The sequence below is a fragment of the Dipodomys merriami genome, unplaced genomic scaffold (assembly GCF_024711535.1).
Source record: "Dipodomys merriami isolate MVZ:Mamm:240054 unplaced genomic scaffold, mDipMer1.0.p SCAF_121, whole genome shotgun sequence".
Taxonomy (NCBI): domain Eukaryota; kingdom Metazoa; phylum Chordata; class Mammalia; order Rodentia; family Heteromyidae; genus Dipodomys; species Dipodomys merriami.
Window position 1 is genome coordinate 2,003,238 of NW_027202505.1, and position 22,539 is coordinate 2,025,776.

The 22,539-nt window shown below is 49.4% G+C and overlaps 1 protein-coding gene across 14 annotated transcripts in view; it reads right to left on the bottom strand.

Annotated features, from left to right (window-relative positions):
- LOC138823651 (receptor-type tyrosine-protein phosphatase F) overlaps positions 1-18,497 on the bottom strand; it is a 91,464-nt gene extending 72,967 nt beyond the window's left edge. For 5 of the 14 annotated variants that reach the window (XM_070017111.1, XM_070017113.1, XM_070017117.1 and 2 more), the window contains exons 1-3: positions 18,366-18,496; positions 10,372-10,448; positions 3,579-3,708 (exon numbers count right to left, since the gene is read on the bottom strand). In XM_070017111.1, coding sequence (XP_069873212.1) covers positions 3,579-3,669 — 91 coding nt within the window. In that variant the 5' untranslated portion in view covers positions 3,670-3,708; positions 10,372-10,448; positions 18,366-18,496. Of the gene's footprint in view, positions 1-3,578; positions 3,709-9,859; positions 9,950-10,371; positions 10,449-18,365 lie in introns of all 14 variants that reach the window. The other 9 variants (XM_070017108.1, XM_070017109.1, XM_070017116.1 and 6 more) reach the window with 5 other exon arrangements.
- Positions 18,498-22,539: the final 4,042 nt, after the last annotated feature.

Sequence of the window (22,539 nt, forward strand, 5' to 3'; positions counted from 1 at the left end):
GCCAGGTGTCTTGGCCACATGACCTCAGTTAACCTTTCCCTATAGTAGTGATTAACTCTGTTGTGCAATAGGAAAACAGAGAGAGAAAGCATTCATACCGGAAGTTCCTGAGGGCAGAGTCTAGACTGGCCACCCATAAACATGAGGGGGAAAGCAATGCAGAACCTGTGTACAACACCCAGACATGTTCCAGCTTCAGGGGCTCAAAAGGAAGGCAAATGGTAGAAATGCACACACCATTGGCTCCTCAGGCCCTGGCCTTCTGTATCTTCAGCATCTGCCCACCCCTCTAGCCACCAGGTATCCTGTTCTGAGCTTTAATGAGTCCAAGTAACTGGACCATACCAACTCACATCTGGTCCTGAGGCCCTGTCTCTGTTCCATGTTGTATGTGGGACTCGCTATAGATTTCCAATGAGCTCAGAAGCCCAGGGACCATCTTTCCTCCTTCCAGTCTCACCCCATTATGCAATACCCCTTACCACTACCCTTGGTTTTCTCTTCCAGGAAGCCTCCCAACACCTGTTCCAAGATCACTGCCCACTGCCTGTGTCAACACTGCCCGAACTTGCACCCACATTGTTGCATTGTCTACTTGAAGTTCTGTGCCCCTACATGATTGGTACTATCCTATGATATGCCTGCATAGATTCTTCCCATCCTGGCTCAGAACCACATCTGGCCTCACAGGTCTCTCCTCCTGAGAAGCCACAAGGTCCTGGGCTGGGGAGATGGATGAGAGGAATCCATCCTCACAGGCTTGCCCAGGTTTAAGTGCTTGTCCAGGTTTCAACTGGAGCTGAGTAGGCATTGATGCTGGGCCTCCAGGCTAACTCTTGGCAGCTACTGCTCCAGCTAGCTTCCCTCCACTTCCCTCCAGGCCACTTCTATAGCCTCGTTAAGAGGCTATAGAAACACATTTGTCCATTCCGCGCTTTGCTGCTCTAGTCGTCAATTCTCTGGGGTGCCCGCCCTGCCTTTGCTATGTCTGGCTGTTTGCCCCTAGTGAGGAGTCACCCAAACTCAGTCCTAGCCCGGCCATGGTGGAGATAGAGCCAAAAGCGAATGCAGCTTAAGGCAGGTTTTTTGCAGGGGAAAGCCTAATCCTGGGACCAGGTCACTATGACCCCCAGTTGAGAATCCTGTCCCATAGTTCTAAGTGTGGGAGAGTCCAGGTGACATCACTAGAACTCCCACCTTAGCAGAGGCAGGATCTCAGCTTCTTCAGCTGGTAACTACCTTTAAGACTTTGGTCCCTTGCTTCTGGTTACTAAGGAGCCAGCAGGGAGATTCCTGGAAATCTGCTTTAAAAACTGTCCCCCCACAAATGCCTATTGAAGTACAGGCCCACTCCATCTCTCTACTTACCCACCAACCACACATTCTAGGTCCTGAGTTGGGCAACATCTGAACTTCCCTGACTCATAGTCAGTGGGGTAGAATGCTACAACTGTAGTATGTAACCAAGGACAGAAATAATAGAAATAAAGGCCTGGACACAAGCAGTAAGTGAGCCAACTCAGAGAAGTGAGTATGTGGAGGAAAACAAAAGAAAAGGTTGGCAAAGGTTCTGAACCCTGAAAACAGGGAGGGGAAAAGGAGTTAAACTGAGGAGTGACTCAGTGTAGTTTTTGTTTTGCAACAAGACTCTCATTGTAGAAAGGGGAATAAATTCGGAGGGGAGACCAGAAACAGGGAAGCTATCAGGAGGCTGCTGTGTGCTAAAGCCTAAGTAAGAGCTGAAGGTGGCTTGGATAAAGACGGTGGAAAGAAGTGGATACATCCTAAAGATACTCAGAAGGTAGAAATAACAGAATGTGCTGATGGGTTAGACGTAGAGTATGAGAGGAGGACCATGGTGATGCTATTCACAGGAAGGAAAGGAAGCAAAGCAGGTAGGGGCATACTGGAAATGAAGCAGGAAGGAAAGCAAGTTGCTTTCCCAGAACCCAGTTTTGTAAAGCTCTAATACTAGTTGCATATCCTCTCTCTGCCTTCTCAGGCCCTGAGAATGTCTGGGTTGGGATAGGAGAGCAGTGTTAGTCCTTCAATGTTCAAGGGATCCTAACCACCTCTCAACAAGCCCATGTTTCCCGGCTGACAGTAGTCACACCCAGTGAGGTCTTCCAAACTGCCTGTCTAAGTACCAGCTCTCTCCCAGCAGCTCCAAGCAGGCCTGGAGGTCACTCCCAACTCCTTCATATTACTCCTTCCCCCTACAGCCTCTAACTAGGTCCCAGCACTGCTCCTTGTCTAGCCTTCTCGCGGCCAGCAGCTCCCACTGCTCTTCATCCTCCCCTCTATAGAGGAATGTCAGCCCCTTACCCCTTCCCTTCTAGCTCCACTCAGGACCTAGCCTCTGAGGACAAAGGGCAGGGTGCTTCAGGGCCACCCCTCTCCAACATGGCTCCTGAATAATTAATGAGCCATTAGGAGAAAGAGCCCTGGTAGGGCAAGACTTTCGCCCAGAGACTTGGGGGTGGAAAGGACAACTATGGCCTGCTGACCCTTGAATTGGTCCTGGACGGCTTCTGGGCTCTGGACAGGCTGGGAACATCCCCTTCCCCCAGGGACCTCGACTCTGACCTTGCCCCTCCCCCTAGCCTGCAGATTGGTTGAGCCTACCCTGTGCTCCACCTCCCACCAGTAACCAAGCAGTGGTAACCATGGCGACGGGAGGGCTGTGGCCAGTCTACTGTAGTGCCAGGCTGGGGGAAGGGCAGCAGCAGGAAAGGGACCAAAGTTCAGAGTTGGACCTGGATAGGGGACAGATTGCACACACACACACAGATTGCACACACACACACACACACACACACACACACACACACACACACACACACACACACACACACCCCTACCTCTTCAGTATTACACACACACACACACACACACACACACACACACACACACACACACACACACACACACACACACACACACACACACACACACACACACACACACCTACCTACCTCTTCAGTATTAAAGCCGAGGTTGCCCCCCATAGAAGTGCCCCTATAACCTTAGTTCCTTGACATTACCAAGATACTAAATGGTTTAGTGATTGCGTCTCTGGAAAGCTGTACTCATATATCAAAAACAAGTTTGCTCATTAAAGCTGGTGAAGAGATGCCCTGGCCTTGAAAAATTCCTAGTAAAAGGTGGAGGAAGGGGCTCAATATCCCCATAGTTGGATTCTGAGGGTATAACCCAGGGGAAGCTTCTGAGCCCTCTCTGGACATTTGGCACCCCATTCACACATCCATGCACATTCTCTGGTCCTTGTACACACATCTGCAATAAGGACACAGCACATGCCTGAGCATGTCACATAAAGACCACATGAATTCAGGACATGTCTTCCCAGCCCCATAAAACTAGATCATGCTTTGGCATGTCTTGCCCCATAGAGCCCAAGTGATACACAAGTACTCCACAGGTACTTACAGGAAGCAGTAAGGCTGAGTACTCTGGGCACCCTGTTATTCCTGTAAGTAGTTCTGTCCTATCCCAGAGAACTGCTAGGAAGACTGTCCTTTCAACCTGAGAGATCTGCACCTTGAAGGGTTACTTACTGTCGCCGTGGACACCCACCACCAAACCAAGCATCATGAGTGTGGGCACAAGGGGCACCATCATCCTCCCTGGGGCTGGTTCTAGGGCCATCCAGGGCTCTTCAGTCAGCCACAGCCCAAGACAATGCACCTGGTAACAGAGAGAAAGGTAGAGCCAGTCAGTTGATATCCATCAGTATCCCTACTGCCCACCCCTGCTTTCTTCCAGTCTCTACTCATCCTCATGGTCCATCCAGACACTAGTTCAGCAAACTAGTATACAGGAGGCCTTCAGGCCATTCTCTAAACAACATCAGAAGAACAGTGAGCTACTGAGACCAGGGTATACAAGGATGATCCATCCTAATCTTGAGCTTCCAACTCACTCCATGAAGTAGGCAAGGAAATGGGGTCTGAAACACACAGTCAGAGACACAGAGACTGAACCAACAAAAACAAGACACAGATAGGGATCAGCTAGGAGCTAGGCAGATCCACACAGGCCAGGTACTCCAAAGTCTCTGGGGCATCCTGTTGCCCCCCTCTGCTCCTGAGCAGGGAGGGAGACAAGAGGCCACACCTCCACACAATGAACACAGGTCCCAGAACACAGACTTGCTGGCAGCAGACAGATCAAGGTATCAAAGGATTGTAGCCAAAGCCACAACCCATCAGGGCTGGCCAAGACTGCTCTTGACAAGCTGCAACTGCCCTGCCTGGCCACCTTCATCCTACCCAATTCCCATGATGCCTTCCCATTCCAAAGAGAAACCACAGGGAAGCTTCGGTGGCCAGGAATGGAGGTGTTAGACCCTAGACTCAATCCCCATGACTCCTATTCCTTTGTCCCAGAAACCAGAAGAATATCAGAGAGAGGACAGTAAGGGACTGTGTCTGGAGGCCTTTGTTCACAGGCTCCTGCATGAGTGCCCTCTCTACTCTGTAGACACCAGTATGATACCTTCCTGTGACCACAAAACATACTGAAAACATTGCCATCATTCCTCAATCCTAGTGGCAAGCTCCCAAGGGTCACTCTTCCACATCCTATGCCTAGGATCTAGGAGCTTCAGGCCATATGCAGCAGTGTCCACCATCTCTGCATACATGTTGCCAAGGGTGGGGAACTGGCACTTGGTCAGGACTTCATTAATACTCTAAAATTTCGACAGAGCATGATAGGAGTGAGTGGCAGTGACCATGGCTTGGGTACCCATAAACTCTGGTGGCGTCATGGTCATGGTCAGACTCAGGTGCCTGCTGACCCATAATGCTAAGAGAATTTGCAAGATTACAAGGTAGATAAACAGGAAAGATAGGGATCTAAGATGGTTCTGGGCCTTCCTAGAACTTGAACCTTTATTTCAACAGGAGCAGTCAAAGGTCATGAGGTCAGAGATCAGTAGATGAGCAAAGGTGGTAGACCAAGCACAGATGACTGTGAAGTGTGATAGAGGATAAACACAAAGAAAAAGGGAAGATGTCCCTTGCCTTAGGATTTTAATGAAACTTGCAGACAAGAACTGAGCCAGAAAAAGCAATTAAAGCTGAAAGGACATTGAGTATCCAGCCCCATTTGCACCAAGCTGGGGGTCCTGCTGAGTGATCACATAGCTGAGGTGGCTGAGTCCACAATGATGTCCTACACAGTCATGTCAGGATGGAGGTCCAGAACTGCTAAGACTGTGCTGGATTTGGTCATCATAGCACAGTGGTACTGCAGTGTAGCCAATAGTACAATCCAACTTGTCAGCAGACATCAGGTAATGAACTACCTAGCCAGGTTATCATGGAGGCACAGTGCCCTGATGCAATCATCCTTCAGCTGCAGAACAGATACCATAGGTGCAAATCAATAGTGTTGTACTAAAGGACAGGTGTAAAGTGGCCTAGGACAGGTATCATGGAGTGTGACAATACAAAGTCAACAGTTTTTTCCAAGTACGTAACCCCCAGTGTAGACACCACAGAGATATAACCTCTTGTACAAATATCATGAGGGTACATCTCTCTGGTACAGACATAAAGGGATGAAGCTAAACAGAACAGACATTATAGGTACAAATGCACAGCACAGTCATGGTATGAAACCCAGCATAATTACCGCAGAGGCTTAATCTCCTGTAGCTGCCTTGGTACAGCAATCATAGAACTTTAACTCCCAGGTGTAGACATTATAAAGTGTAGCGTCTGGCCCAGATATTATATGAGTATACACAGAGGGTACACACATATAACAGTATAACTGCCTGTTAAGGACAGTATACTACTAGAGAGGCCTAACTCCCTGTCATAGACCCCATGGGTGTCAGGCCCTGCTATAGATATTAAAGGAGTATAAGGCTCCATCCAGTAGAGCCATCATGGACTATCACTAACAGAACAGATCAATCTTGGGTGAGATTCTGGCTACAGGGGTTAAGAGACCTGGATTGAGATACCCAGAACATTTTGTTCAGATCTACAATGTAGGACAGACAAAGGCAGAAAAATTGAAAACAAAGTCGTTTCCTTGTGGAAAAGCTTCTCCCAGTGGTCCATGGACACAGACAGGGACGTAGACACTCAAGAGATACAAAGAAATACAAGGACACACACACATGAACACCTTTTTAGGAACTACCCTGGCAACCACACAACTGTCTGAGCCAGGACGTCTCCTAGTTAGTAGCTCTTGGCGTGAGCAAGCAGTTCCCGCCTCCAGACTGCAGAGCATAGAGCCTGCCCCACATCAGGTGGTTCAGGCCACTCCCAGCTCTAGGGCCTCCTACAGCCAGAGGAGAGCAAAGCAACTCAAGAGTCCCTAAGCCTGGCCTCAGGGCTAGACGTTGGTCCTGCCCTCACCCCCCAGTCACAGGTCACCTGCTAAGAGAAGGCAGAGAGGAACAGGGAGACAGGACTACTGCTAGCTTTACATAACCACCCTATGAAAGAGTACTCAGAGCAGGGTGTCTACTTCACCAGCAAGGCTGGGTAAGTCTGGGCCTTTGATGGCTCAGATTAAAAACAAGGCCCAAATACTTGGGCACTCAAGCTCATCTCTGAATTGCACTGTGGACCATCAGGTCTAACAAACTGACACACTTGAACAGGAAAACAATTACAGGCCATGTGATATTATTGAATATAATTGGATGCAATTTTTCTACATTCAAGATGGTTTTTAATACATCTTTTTTCTTTGCTACATCAGTGTAAATCTGCCAACTGCCCTTTTGTAGGAAGAACTGTCCTTTATTCTTAGATTTTGTCCTTGGTACTAAAATGTCCTTTCCTGTATGACATGATGGGGATAGCAGATAAACAGTTGCTACTTACAATGTCCTTACTTGGCAAAATAAAAAAAAATTGCCAACCCTATGTGTGGCCTCAAGAACCTTTGGAAACTGAACCGGTTTGTGAAACCAAAGAGCCTGGGAAAAGTAAGAAGCAGGCATCACACCAAGCCACAAGACCTGTACACCAACATCATGGAAAATGTGTGCTATACAGAAACATCACCTCCATGTGGCCCACCCTAATCACCCCTGCCAAAACCAAAGAGAGACTGAGGGGCTATGGGAGGCCAGGAAGGAGGGGTTCCTGGCTGAAAAACAGCTGGGATCATTCCGGAGGCCCCCTTATGAATATGCAAACACAGATTGATTTGTTTCCCTTGGGCATGAGTATTATTCACAAATATTAATTAGTCTCCAAATACCACCTGTTCCTATTCCTCTCCTAACCCTTCCCCAGGCCAGGACCCTGGTTCCTAGAAGACCGGAACTCAGAATAGACCTAGGCAGAAGGAGTAACCCAGGGCCACATGGAGTAGCCAGCCAACAGGAGAGGCCAGCACTTGGGCAGCAAAGCACATTGGGGAGGGAAAGCTGGGAGCTACTCTTCTTCTAACCGGTGGCAGCAGCTAACCAAGCCCTTCTGTCATGTCCTGGACAGTTTACCACGTGGCACTGCAACGGCAGCCACGGAGGCGGAAACGGGCCTTGCTACACTTGGGAAGGGAAAACCAACATGTTTCCAACTCTCACCAAACCAACCGCTGGATTATGACAGTAATAAATCACAGCCTCAGCCAAGACCCCAGCTTCAGGAAAGAGGAAGGCTGGCAGAAGGGGGCTGAGATTGCCTTCTTTCTTCTAGCCAGGGGGCCAGAATCTGTAAGCAAAGCCAGGAACAACTCTCTCTCTCCCTCCCAGCTGTACAGAACCCCCATCCTCCTGTAGCCCTCAGCTACAAGGAGGGAGTGACTGGAAGTGTTGAAGTCTCTGGGATGGCAGCCAAGGGCCTAGGAGGGGACTAGCTGGAAAGCATGAGATCAAAACAGACCAGTGGAGGTACCTTCCTACAATTACACTCCTAAGCCTCCAGTCCCCTTCCTCTCGAGGTGTGGGGTCCTCTTGCTAATGTTCACTAACTTTGCTGCCTCTAGGCCTCTGCCCTTGCTTTGTCTTTTCTGGGAAAGATGCCTTTCTCCTGGCTAGCCACTCACTCAGCCTTCAGAACTAGGCTCAAGTGACACATCAATGTAAATCTTTTCCATATGATCCTGCTCAGTTTTCTAGCTTTATATAGCATAGAGAAAGGCACAAGAGGTGATACAGACTAGTGGTTGCCAATCCAGGGTGCCTGTTCCCCGTGAGATTAAATAATGCCTGGAGCTTTTTTTTTTTTTTTTTTGTCGGTCGTGGGGCTTGAACTCTGGGCCTGGGTGCTGTCCCTCAGCCCTTCAGCTCAAGGCTAGTGTTCTACCACTTGAGCCACAGCACCACTTCCAGTTTTCTGAGTGGTTTTATTGGAGATAGTCTCATGGCCTTTCCTGCGCGGGCTGGCTTTGAACCATGATCCTCAGATCTTGGTTCAGCCTTCTGAGTAGCTAGGATTATAGGTGTGAGCCACTGGTGCCTAGCGCCTGGAGCTATTTTTGATTGTCAAAGGCAAGGGTAGACAAGGGTGCTACTGGCATCTTAGTAGAAAAAATCTGCAACACTGTTAGTGCTTCTATAATAACAGGTCAATCACTAGAGTAAAAGGTCATCTGATCCAAAGTATCAACAGCACTGATACTGAGAAACTCCACTGCTAGTTCAGGCTATACTCTGAAATGGCCCCATCCCCAGAACCCAATCCCTTAGAAACATCCTGGGCCACAAGCCCAAGGCAGCCACAATTTCTCCTCTTAGCTGGTTTCGGATCCTCAGGACCTCAGAGCATCTTCCCCAGCCCCAAACCAACCTACCCTCCATAAGTTGGTTCTGCAACATACACAAACGTGCCATCACCAAGTGGCCTTCACAGAAGACAAAGGGATCCCCTTCTGGCAAACTTTCAGGCAGCCCAGACCATCATCTGATGAGCAGGTAAAGGGCATACTGTATTCCTACACCCACTTTCCTCACCTGACCTTTACAACCTGAGGGTCCTGTGGACCCTCTACCTGAATCCAATGTTCATTTCCTCCTTGTCTAGGCCAGACCCATCTTTTCCATGGACTTCTTTGTCCAGTCATCCATTCAGAACTGTTCACTGCCCAAAGGCAAAGGTTCTGTCTTCAAGGTGTTCACAGAGAGTTAAGAGGCCCACCAAGCCCTTGGCTCAGGACCGTCTAGTCCCTCTTCATCAAAGGGTCCTAATCTTAGGGATCGCATCTCGATCTACTTAGTCATTCAAGCCAGCAAGTTTTCTTCAAATGTTCCCTTTCTCCATCCCATATATTCAACTCACCAGCAAGTTTGAATCTGCCTTGCCTCCATCCCAATCACCTCTGGCCTCTTTAGTGGGCTTCATTCCCTTCCAACCCGTCCTGAACTCAATCAATGGTGCATCTAGTTTACAAAAATGCAAAATGTAGCCAGGCACTGGTGGCTCACACCTGTAATCATGGCTACTCAGGAATCTGAGCTCTGAGGATCATGGTTGGAAGTCAGCCTGGGAAGGAAAGTCTGTGAGGCTCCAAGCTCCAAGCAACCACTGTGGCTCAAAGTGGTAGAACACTAGTCTTGAGAAAAAGAGAGCTCAGAGACACTGCCCAGGCACTGAATTCAAGCCCCAGGATCAACAACCCCCAACCAAAAAGCAAATGCAAAAATGTGTGTCATGGGCACCATATTTGCTGCTTGATCCCATAAAAGGTGCTCAAGCAAATGTTCTATGATTAAATGAGTGAATGGACAGTTAAACTGATAGAGGAATATGCAGATTTTGCTTCATCCCCAGGAAAAAGTTTATAGTCTTTAGCCTGACATCCAAGCTCATATAATGCTAACTTCAAACTCTCAACTTCATTCTTTGCAACTCAAGCCCACCTCTGTGCTTCTCTTGGAAAGCAGTGCTTCTCATAGAGACTCAGCAGCGGGAACTCTGCTCCTTGTACCACAGTCTTTAGTTTGCAGCATCTTTTCAGAAGAAACAGTGAATGAAGAAGCAGACAGATCCTGGTGTAAGCCCCAGAATGTCACCCAGAAGCTTATTTCACACCTACAGCAGTTGATGAGTTGTGTATCATTCCCCACCCACCTCTGTCATCTATTCCAGCCAGAAACTCCTTGACACCTCCCTGCTTCATGCCCCATATTCACTCGGACTGTCTACTCTACCTCCGTAAATAGCACTCACATCCTTTCTTTCCCTTTTATCACTGTCTTCCTGGTAAAGGCTTCTACCACCTCTCAGCTATATGAATACAGGGCCATTCCATGCCCTTGTTGACAAGCCCTCCATGGACTTCCATGGGCCATGCATCAAAGCCAAGCTATTCAGCCTGGCACAGAAACTATCCTGCACCCTTGCTTCTGGTCATACTTTGGGGCACACTCACCGTGTTTCTGCCTGCTCACAGTCACTCCTGCTGAACAATCAGCTCTGAAAGCAGGGTATGGGGGTCTCCGCTCCTTGCTGGACAGAGAGGAAAAGATGAGAAAACAAGAATTTTATCACATCAGAATAGGAATTGACACAGATGTTTAACATTTGCTGGGGAAAGGGGGCTGCTGCGGGCAGGAGAGACAGGTTATAGAACTGGTGGTGCAGAATTTAGTAAAAATGCCAATTTTTTCAAATCACTCTTTCATTGATACTCCCTGAGCTCCTAGTATGTGCAAGGCATCCTTCCATATGGTTATAAACAACACAGAGCAAGTGTCTAACTTCAGTATTAGAACTTGTGTCCACATTTCTCACCATAAACCTGGCGCTAAGCAGTCACTCAGCCTTTTACTGGCTGAGTGAATCCCACCTGCCCATGCTCTCCTCCTACTAGCCAGCTACTAGAACTTTCTCTTCTGATCCTCAAATGCACCAATTTATTTTTCTTGTCTCCCAGCCTTGCTTAACTGTGTGACCCTGTTGGAAATGGGCTACCCATGTTCTTGTAGTCCATTTGTATGCTTATATCTCAAATCCAATGGCACTTTCTTACTTCTCATGATGTGCTGACCCTCACGCCTGGACCCTGCTTTGGAGCAATAACCACAAATGTATTTATTTACTTATACACTTACTGAGTCACTAACATAAGCTCAATAAGAACCCAAGTCATGTTTGCCTAGCTTAGTTTCCTATTCTTAATGTCCAGCAGGGAACCTGGCACATAGTAGGTGTTCAGTCAATATGTTTAGTTGAGTTGATAAATGCATGAATGAGTTCACAGAAAAGAGTGGAAAACACACCCCAGCATACATGCCAGTCTTCAAAGGAACTTCAAGAGCAATATTTATTTTTGACTTTCTGCTTCTCTATAATTTTTTAAATGAAGGTGTGTCCCTGCATGCCTCCTCCGCTGGCACACACAGTGCAACCGGAGCCCAGCCTTTCCATCCAGAATCATTACTGAACCCCTATTAGCATGGGCACCAGCAGGGTGAGGCAAAGGGTCAGTAACTCTCACATCATTTAATCACCATCTCAGCTCAGCTACTAGGCTCTAACAGTGCCCACTCAACTTTGTAGAAGGCTTCTCCTGGGCCTCAACCCCACATGTAAAGACAGCCATCCCCTCCCATAGTCCTGCCACCATGGCTCTTCCCAAAATGGACACACAAGTACACTGGTCATAGGGGCTAGGAATATCATCACTAATCTAGTCACTGACCCTTATTACCAACTCAAGACCAAGCCCCCAGACATGGGAATTAGCTTAAGATTGCTAATTTTTGGCATGATGAGTGTGTGTGCACGTGCATTCACATGCATGCATACACAGAGGTGTAGCATCTTCTCTGGCCACGGGTCATCCTGACGGACCTATGACAGGTCTCACCAAATCAATGCCATCCTTACCAACCCTGTCTTGACAGCTGCAGAGCAGCGGTACTGCTCCCCACAATGAAATAATGTTCTCATCCTGGCATTGGTGGCTCACCCCTGTAATTCTAGCAACTCAAGAGGCTGACAGCTGAAGATCAAGGTTGGAAGTTAGCCCAGGCAGACAAATTTGAGAAACTCTTATCTCCAACTGACCAGAGAAAACCCAGAAGTGAGGGCCTGGCTCAATTGGTAGAGCATCAGGGCTGAGTGACAAAAGCTAAGCAAGAGTGCAAGGTCCTGAAACAGAAAACAACCTGCCCCACCAGAAATAACAGCCCTGGGCCTCAAAATGCCCACATACCTCCCTCCTCCAGCCTACTGTGTTGCTCCACAATATTCCCAGTGGTCATTGCTCCCAGTACACAGGCTGCCAGGCAGGTCTGGCTAGACAAACCAGCTTCCAAAAACTCAAAGGCCCGTTTGTCTAGAGATGTCTGCCAGGCTTCACTGAGTCTGACATGAGGTTGCTGGCTCTACTGCTGCTCAGGAATCCAAGCAAAGGAGCAGTGTCCAAGGCACCAATGTCACACTCAAGGCCATGCCAGGACCCCAGGCCTTGGGCTTGGAGAAGAGAACAGGCTCTTCATCAAGCAGGAGCCACATCTGGAAATAGGCCTGTACTCAAAATGGCCAAGAGGTGAGTTCCAGGACAGACTAAAACACACACAGGTGGAAAAGCACTGAAGCACACAGAATAGCACCAATACACAATTCTAGAACAGCCCAAATAGCACTTGGACCACACCAGTCTGGGACAAATTGGCCCAAAACAACCCAGACAGATCTCTCTTAGATATACAGATTTTCCAACAGCAGCTCCCAGAACCACTTTAGACAGATTGGGGCAGATTTCAGAATAGTAGATGGGGGCATCCTGAGAACAGACCAACGTTGACACTGGGAGGCAAACTGGAAAACTACTCAGAAAGGACTTAACTGGCATAGGAGCAAAGTTAGCAATCATACTGGGTGCCTCCCAGAAGGGCCTTGTAAGGTTAGTAGGCAGACATGACCAAGATCACACAAGGCCCTGGGCAACAATCCAGACGGCCCCCAGCAGGATTCTCCATCATCATCAGGCCTGAAAGCTGGCTCTAGCAGTGGGAGCAGAATCAAGTGGAAATCTAGAACACAGACATGGTTTGGAGCAGCCCCCAGGCAGCCCCTGTGGCTACATCAGGAAAAGTTCCCAGAAACAGCAACTAAAATACAGCCAAAGAACTAAACTTGGAAGTCTTCAGAACCACAGACATGGTGCTTTTGGACCTCTAAGGCGAACTCGGAGTAAATCTCTAGAGATGCTCACGTTTCAGGAAGGGCCAAGGAATTGAGGAACTAGACAGGTGAGGCTGCTTCTTCCCAGAATTCTACCCACCTTTATTCTTCTTACACTTGTCCAGCTGAAGGTTAAATATATCTGAGTAACATACAATCCCATTGATGATGATGAGGGCTGAGGGCAAAAGCATTCTTCTCCTTGTCAAACTACCTACCTGCTAACTCCAGCTCAGAACTGCAGCTACCTTAGGTGACCAGTATAGGTTTTTTAAGGCAATCTTGGGTGATTCTGATGGGAAGTGGGCTTATACTACTCTTGTTGTCAATGGTTAAAATGATTACTACCAACACCACTGAGTAACAGTACTTAGGAGGTATCAGACCTAGTTCTAACTACTTAATGCATATTAACTTTAATCCACCTTACAACCCTATGAGACATGGAATTTTATTATACTCACTTAACAAATGAGGAAATTGACTCAGAGATGTTAAGCAACATGCTCAAGTCAAGTCAAACTCCAGTAATTCAAAACCAAATTCTAAGCTCTGTACCACTGTCTGAAGCTGCCTTCTCTTGATGAGTATCACCGTCGGCTCTCCTATATCTGTGGCTCTCCTTCTTTGGCACAAAATGTCCTCCCAGATTCTATTTTCATATACCCACCTCTGCAGAGCCCCCCACCTCCACTGAATCCCAAGTGCCCAAGCACCTCAAAGACAACACATCAGACCCTGAATTCAGCATCCACCTGATGTGAGATTCCTACCCAGGACTGTCCAAATGTTTGAAGGCCTTCAGGAAAGCCGTACCTAGCTTCCTGGGAACTTGGGCTCCTTTCTCTTCCTCGCTCCACATTTAATAAGCTATCCTGTCCTGACGAATGGGTCTTCCTAATGGCCCAGGCCCCCAACTCTATCAGGCCACAGTTCTTTCACCTAACTTCACTCCAGTATTTTCCTCACTGAGCATGCCATCCCATCTCTACTTTGCTTCACCCAGAAGCCATCTTCTAGAAAAATAAATCTGACCACAGCACAATCCATAGCCATCACCCTCACTTTAAACCTTTGGTGTCAGCCAGGTACTGGTGGCTCACACCTTTAATTGTTGCTACTCAGGAGGCTAAGATTTAAGGATTGCAGTTCAAAGCCAGTCCAGGCAGGAAAGTCCCTGGAGTCTTTTTTTTTTTTTTTTTTTTGCCAGTCTTTAGGCTTGAACTCAGGGCCTGGGCACTAATCCTGAGCTGCTTTTTTGCTCAAGGCTAGCACTCTACCACTTGAGTGACAGTGCCATTTCTGGCCTTTTCTGGTTATGTGGTACTGAGGAATCAAACCCCGGGCTTCATACATGTTAGGCAAGTACTCTACCACTAAGCTATATTCCCAGCCCTAGTCCATGGATTCTTATCTCCAATTAATCAGCAAAACGCTACAAGTGGAGCTGTAGCTCTAGCGGTAGAGTGCCAAACTTGAGTGGAAAAGTTAAGGGAGAGTACCCAGGCCCTGAATTCAAGCCCCAATACTGACACAAAGCAAGCAAACAAACAAAAAGAAAAATGTTAAAATCCCCTGTTTTCTTTTTTCTTTTTGTTGTGGGGCTTGAACTCTGGGTCTGGGCACTGTCCCTTGAGCCACAGTACCACTTCCAGTTTTCTGGTGATTCATTGGAGATAAGAGTCTCATGGTCTTTCTGCCCAGGCTAGCTTTGAACCATGATCCTCAGATCTCAGCCTCCTTAGAAGCTAGGATTACTGGCACGAGCCACCAGCGCCCAGTGAAATCCTGTTTTCTAAGTCACAGGTATCTCTCAGAGCTCTGTAATTTCTAAATGCCCTACAAGTGGTTTCTCTTACTCTCTTCATATTAGTTTTTTGTTGTTGTTGTTTTTTTGTTTTCTCTACCAATAGTGTTCTTTCTCCCTTCTTCAACTGGTAAACTCCTGTTCAGCCTTCTGAACCTGGCTCAGACAGCCCTTCTTCCGTCTCCTCTGGGACTCATCACACTTTGACCTCAAACTCCTCCATTTTATGGTGAACTCCCCAATCTTCTAATCTTAGCTCAGAACTGCAGATGCTTTAAGTTAACTGATGCCACAACCTCAGCAACTAAAGGGTGTACTACCTCTTCTACACAGCTGTTAGTCCTACAGAAAGCAAACAGCCTGGCTGAATGTGCCTAGCTTTGGTGCCTCCAATGTAGTCAGCAATCAATAGTAGGTTACTGAATCGCTTTTATAGTCCCATGAAGTTACTGCCATCGCTGAGAATGTACTGCCACACAGTTTCAGTGGCTTCTCATAGCAGCCCTAACGCCCACAAGGGCCTGTTCTACCAGGGTTAAAACTGAGATTGGGGAGAAAGTGACCTCCTTGAGGACCAAGGCTGGAGGCTGGAGGAGCAGGTTCAATATGTACCAATCTCTAGTGCATTAAGTCCGGGTGCCACCACTCCCTGACAAGAATCCCAGGTTAGGGCTGCTGGGAAGAAGAGTGAAGAAAGCACAAAGCACCAGGGCCACTATTTTATTGCACATCAATGCAATTCCCAAAAGAGGTTTAGCCAATCTAGTTTTGTTTCAGTCTACCAAATCCCCTGCCAAACTGCTTCTCCAGCATCCAAACCCACCCTGCTCTTTGCAAAGTCCTATATACCACACTAGCACCAGCTGGGCTTGTGGGTAGGATGTAGCACACACTGTACACAGGCACGACAGAGAGAGGGAGGTCAGCAGCTGCAAAATAAAGAAAAAAGAGGAAGGAGATGGAGGAATCACCTTAAAATGCTTCTTGATCAAGAAATGAGCCGGGCGCTGGTGGCTCAGGCCTGTAATCCTAGCTACTCAGGAGGCTGAGATCTAAGGATCACAGTTCAAAGTCAGCCCAGGGAGGAAAGTCCCTGAGACTCTTATCTCCAATAAACCACTAGAAAACTGGATGTGACGCTGTGGCTCAAGCAGTAGAGCATTCACCTTGAGCTGAAGAGCACAGGGACAGTGCCCAAGCCCAGAGTCCAAGCCCCACAACCAACCAAAAAAAAAAAAAAAAAAAAAAAAGAAAGAAATGAAAAAGTAGCCTGGCGCCAGTGGCTCACACCTATAATCCTAGCTAATAAGGAGGCTGAGACCTGAGGATCGGGGTTTGAAGCCAGCCTGGGCAAGAAAGTCTGTAAGACTCTTATCTCCAATAAATTACTCAGGAAAAGCCAGAAGTGACACTGTGGCTCCAGTGGTAGAGTGCTAAACTTAAGCAAAAGCAGCCCAGGGACAGCACCCAGGCACTAAGTTCAAGCCCCAGGACCAGTTTAAAAAAAAAAGGGGGGGGGGAGCAATTGGAAAAGACACAAAGACATTTCAAGTGATAAAAGAGAAATTAAACAAGCAAAACTATGCACAGAAGTGCATGTACCAGAAGGCACAGGACTGAGTATGCATGTGCACAGGTGTGCTGTAAGTGTGCAAGCACAGCGGATTTCTGAGCCCTGGTTGGTATGGGGGTCAGAGCAGGCAAGGACAAGAAGGAAGGAAGGGAATGTGGAGCGTGTATGAGGGATGAGATTGGGAAGGCAGGTGGGAAAGGAGAAGTATGCAGGGTGCGTGGTGTGCGTGGTGTGTGGCCTGAGGCCCAGCTAAAATACAGAGGCTGTACTCAAGGAAGCCCTGGGCTCATTCATATAATCAGGAAAAAAGGGATTTTCATGCTCCCTGAAGCAAGAGTTTCTAAGAAGCCAAACAGAATTTCCTTGTATTTCCTGTCAGAACTCTCCTCTGGATGCTATCAGATCCCTGACAGGATCCCTTCCTGAGTCCTTCCTCTTGGAAGGGATACCCCAAACCCTTTTCCAGGCCTCCCACCTCAGTGCACTACACTTCCCTGGATTCTCCAGCCAGAGCCTGCACCCCCCATCACTCAGGATTCGTCCCCAAAGTGGGGCCTCAGTCACCAACGTTTGGCAGTCCAGCCTCCCTGGTCCTCCCCCAGGGGCATCAATGTGGCCCCATTTCACAGTTCAGGCAGGTCCTGCAGCTGCTCCCACTGCTATCCCCTCCCCCCATTCCAACTTTGGGGCCCCGCAGGGGAGGTTGAAGTGGGGAGACGGGCTAGCCCCTCCCCCTCCCCCCAGAGTGGAGGAACCAGAGGGGCAGCATTCCAGAGAAGTGGGGGAAGGGGCCTACCAGAGGGGGTACAGAGACACTAGCACAGAGAGACCCCGGGAGGGAGACCTAAGCAGAGAGAACACAACGGGGCAGAGAGAACAGGGCAGGGAGAGAACACAGGGACCGAGAGAGAAGGGGAGACCCCAGAGGGAGAAGGGAGACAGCTGGAGAGAGACTCTGGGACTGCAGGGGGTGAGATAGCAAGGCAGGGACACAGGGAGACATGGAGACACGTAGGGAAATAAAGCCACCGAGATTAAGACGGGGCGCAGCAACTGGGGACCTGGCACGGGACGGGACAAGGGGCGGCGACGGAGTGAACTTTCGGAGCGGGTCCGAGTGGACACGTCCTCACGGGACGGAGCGTTGCAACGAGCCGGGGTGTGGGGGGGGGGGGTGGGCGCCGCCCGCTCCGGCCCCTCCCCAATCCGCGCCAGTCACCGAGCGGTGGGGGCGGGGGCGGAGAGGGGGCTCCAAACTCGCACCCGGCGCATCCCGGGACCGCACGTGCGCCGGGGCCCGCGAGCGAGATGGGGGCGCGCCGGCTGCGGCTCCCCCGCCGGCTGGGCGGGGGCGCCGGTGCGGCGGGGGTGGGGGCGCGGCCTGGACCCGCCCGGAGCTGGGGGTGGTGGTGGGAGGCTGAGAGCCGCCCCCGAAGCGCGTCCGCGCCGGAAGGTGGGGAGCGGGGTGGGGTGGGTGGGGGGAGGCCGGGCCGGGGAGGGGGCGCACACAGGCAAGGGGAAACTTTGCACCAGGGGCGCGGGCTGCGGCTCAGGTGCGGCGGGAGGGAGGGAGGAGAGGGGCAGCGGGGAGCTCGCGGGCCGCGGCGCCGGTGGGGGGGCGTCTGCCGCGGGGTAAACGCGGGGAGGAGCCGCCGGGCGCGGGGGCTGGGGGGGCCGAGCCGAGACTGCGGGCGCGGCAGGTGGGGGCGCGGCCCGGCCTTCGCGTCGCCCCCCCACCAGACCCCCGCCAGGACCGTCTCCCCCGGCGCACACGGGGGAGGGGGCGAGGCTAGGAGGGTGGGCTGGGAACCGGCGCGGAGAGGACCTGAGGGGGGCCCTGGGGGTCACTCACCGCCTATCCAGGGGCCGTCGGTCCGCATGTCCCCCCACAAGCCGCCGAGGCCGCCTCTCCTGGCTCCTCGGCCGCCGCCACCACCACCACCTGGTCCCGCTCCCGCCACCACCGCCCGGGCCGGAGCCGGAGCCGGAGCCGGAGCCGGAGCCGGAGCCGGTGCTGGAGCCGGAGCCGCCGCCTCTGCTGCCGCCGCCACCGCTCCCGCCGCTCCCGCGCCAGCTCCAGCCGCGCGTCCGCGCTCGCGCCCGCGCCCCTGCCCCTGCCGTGCGCGCGCCCGCGGCGCCCCTCCCCTCGTGCACTCTCGCTCGCTCGCTCGCTCACTCGGAAAGCCGCGGAGCCGCGCAGGCCCAGCGAGGCCACAACCCAAGCCCGAGCCTAATCCCCACTGCAGCGCCAGCGTGGAGCCCGAACCCCAGTCTTGAGCAGGCACAGCCCCAAACTCCAATCGGAAGTCTAGATCTTTCTAGTGACTCTCAATCCTAACGTGAACTCGTTGTAGTACTAGGACCCCCATTTCTATTTCCATTTAGATCCAAGCCTGAGACGTAGCTCAGACCCACCCTTAAGCCCAGTATTGAGTCCAGACTCCTAAATTGGTCCTGAAATGGGCACGAGTAATTTTAATCTGAACCTCTGGACACTATATGGGCCTCTAATTCTAACTAATGTCTTCATTTATTTCCACCTGCCCTAAAGCTTGAGAAGTGATGGATCAACCCTAGACTCTGGATGGACTCCAGTACTAATGCCAAGACCCTGCCCCTAAGTAAACCCCAAAGTGCAGTAGCTATCTTGCTCTGAACCCCAATAATATCTTCTGAACCCCAAGTCTTAAGCAAACCCTGGTACCACACTCCCATTCCCAGGTCAACACCAACACACTTCCTGAATTAGAATGCTCAGTTTCAATGACAAAATGGAGACTAGATAATCAGAAAAGGCCCCAACGCAGACACTAACCTCAAATCCCACCCTTCGACCATTTAGCACACCTTACCCAACTCTAAAAGTAATCTTGGGACCTGAGAGGATTGGCTTTGCAGAGACCCCCTAACAAGCTTCCTTCATCCCCACATTCCACTTCTTAGTTCTTGGTCAATGCCTCAATATTACACCAATTCCAAGAGAACTGCTCCTTAATTCAAGATTTGATAATGCCTCAGACCTGATATAAACCTTGGTACTGAGTTTATGACTTCTCAAACCAAACTTGAATGCTGACTCATAAATTTTTCTGGACTAAACCAATAGCCTACCTAAAGATTTATTCTAGGTCCTAATACTCCAAGAACCAGCCTTGGCATTAAAGCTTTTAGACTCCCCCGTCCCTCTCCAGTCCATGCATCAGCCAGTCACACAAGACTCCTCCTGTCCTCCACCCCACTCAGTTCTTGCTAGGCTTCACCATGAAGTTCAGGGGATTACCTCCACTTGCCCTGGGTCAGGTGAGACCCTTTGTAAGGTTCCTTATCTTCTGTGGGTGTCTCTCTGATTGTCCTGTGAGTTTGGAGTGCAGAGAGAAATAAACATGATGTTAGGATTGTTGAGAAACCCATACCCATTTGAGAATGTGTAGGGCACACATTGTGTTGCTTTGAGTTTAAAGAGGTCTGGATTGAGGGCTCAAATTGTGCCTAATTCACTGCCTGCTTTTGTCCTGGATTTGGATTCAGAAACAGTGCATGTGCGCCCCCTCGTGTACGAGAAAGGGATGGGCCTGGCTCCAGTGATTCTGGGCAAACAATTTGGCCTAGATGACAAACAGATAAAAAATGAATACTTCCAGTCAGTGGTTTCTCACTCAGAGTAATTTTGGTTTGCTAGAGGGACTGTTAGAATTTTTATGTATCTTTAGACATTATTTTGTGTGTTTTTTTCCAGAACTTTGAGGGTTTCTCTTTCCCTTCTCCCCTCACTTAAAAAAAAAGTGTACTTTTCAGCAATTATACATGTTGGTTGGTGAACTTATGAAGACACCAGTCTTCACTGGCCCGAGCACTTCCCATGGGCTGTTTTTTCCCAATTCCTTTACCATCTCTTCACTTCCATGGCTCCATCCTAGGCTTTCTTTCCCTTCTCTGCTTTCTGAGCCACCATCTCAGCCACTACCAATCATGTGCCAATGACTTCCAAATCTCTCTTCTGAGATCCACATCTATATTCGAAGAGCCGTCTCCATACCACTTCCTGGATGTCTCTTAGGTAAACAAGTCTCAGCTTTCCCACTCAAGTCTGCTCCTCTTCATTCTCTGTTACTGGGCCAGAAATGCAGACTTTTTCTCAGCATTCTCCCCAATCAGTCATCAGTCCCAAAAACTTTCAGGAATAGAATGAGGCTATAGACCATATATCTCCTTGAGGGACAACATGGATAGAGAGAAGGAGAGAGAGAGAGAAAGAGAGAGAGTGTGTGTGTGTGTGTGTTTCTGACTTAATTCCAGTTCATACAATACTAAAGTGGTCTTAAAATCTCATGCACACCCAGGAATTGGTGGCTCATGCCTGTTAGCTACATAGGAGGCTAAGATCAGGATGACTGAGATTCCAGACCAACCTGGGCAAAACAAAAACAAACCCTCATAAGATTCCATTTCAGCAGAAAAGACTGTGCATGGTATAGTGGAAAGCATAAATGGGAACACTGCACTCCAAGCTGGCCTGGGGGCAAAGGTGAGACCTTATTTCAAAGATAACAGAGCAAAAAGGTCTAAAGACATGACTTCAAGCTGTAGAGTGACTGCCTAGAAAGTGACAGGCTCTGAGTAAAAACTCCAGTGCTGAAAAAAAAAAAGCAAAATCTTTTGCATATAGTTGTACAAGGATATCCCTTGAAATTTGCTCTACCTACCTGGAGTAGGTTTCAGTACCCTTGAGCCAATCCATACCTATTAAGAACCATTGCTAGCTGGGTGCTGGTGGCTCTTGCCCTGTGTAATCCTAGTTACTTAGGAAGTTGAGATCTTAGGATCACAGTTCAAAGCCAGTCCAGGCAGGAAAGTGTATGAGACTCTTATCTCCAGTTTACCACCTGAAAACTGGATGTGGAGCTGTGGCTCAAAATGAGCAAAAGAGCTCAGGGACAGTGCTCAGGCCCTGAGTTCAAGCCCTGGCCAACAGAAAGAAAGAAAGAAAGAAAGAAAGAAAGAAAGAAAGAAAGAAAGAAAGAAAGAAAGAAAGAAAGAAAGAAAGAAGAAAGAGAGGGAGGGAGGGAGGGAGGAAGGAAGGAAGGAAGGAGGGAAGGAAGGAAGGAGGAAAGGAAGGAAGCAAAGAAGGAAGGAAGGAAGGAAAGAACCATTGCTGTCAGGTGCCAGTGGTTCACACCTATTACCCTAACTACTCAAGAGGCTAGGATCTGAGGATGAAGGTTTGAAGCCAGCCCCAAATAGTGAGACTTATCTCCAATTAACCAAAGCCAGTGACAACCTGAGGCCCTGAGTTCAAGCCCCTATACAACAAACATAAGGCCCCATTGCTTCCTCTAGGAAGCCATCTTTATCTCTGAATTAACTGGGTTAGAGACTTGCCCACTGGAGCTTTAAGTCTGGATGTCATTAATCTGTATCTATTTCTTCTGTCTATAGAGGAACTGTAGGTTCCTTGAAAATGAGGAACAAATCTGCCTCAACCACCTGCCACTTCCCAGTGGCCAGCAGCAGGGCCTGACTCCTGATAGGGGCAGGATATATTGTTGTTGAGGGAATGAACAGACAGATTTCACCTCTTTTGTGTTCAAGGGACATCAGGCATGAATGACTAGAAGAGGAAAGAACTCCCTGACCAAGCCTTGGAGCTTGTCTGAACCTTAGTCTTCTGTAGGCCTGGCTGGCATGTGCTGAAAGAGGGACTTAAAGCTTCTGTCCCGTGTTCCTGCTTAATCTGAAGTTCTAGCAGTCCTTTTTCTCTGCTCAATGCTCCACAGCCTAGTGAGTCCCACATCTGCAAGGTAAGGAGGCAGGACCAGGACCTCTGTATTTCCGTGGCTAAAGCCATCAGACCTGCTTGGTGTTGTACCAACCAGACTCTTACTTTAAGCACTGCAGGATTACATTCTGAGGCTCCACATGGGGTCTCAGAATTTCAATCCATTGGTCTCTAACCCACTGGTCACCCATCTTTCAGTTCCCATGTGCCAAAGGGTGTGTGCAATCAGAACAGGAGAATGCTGTGAGCC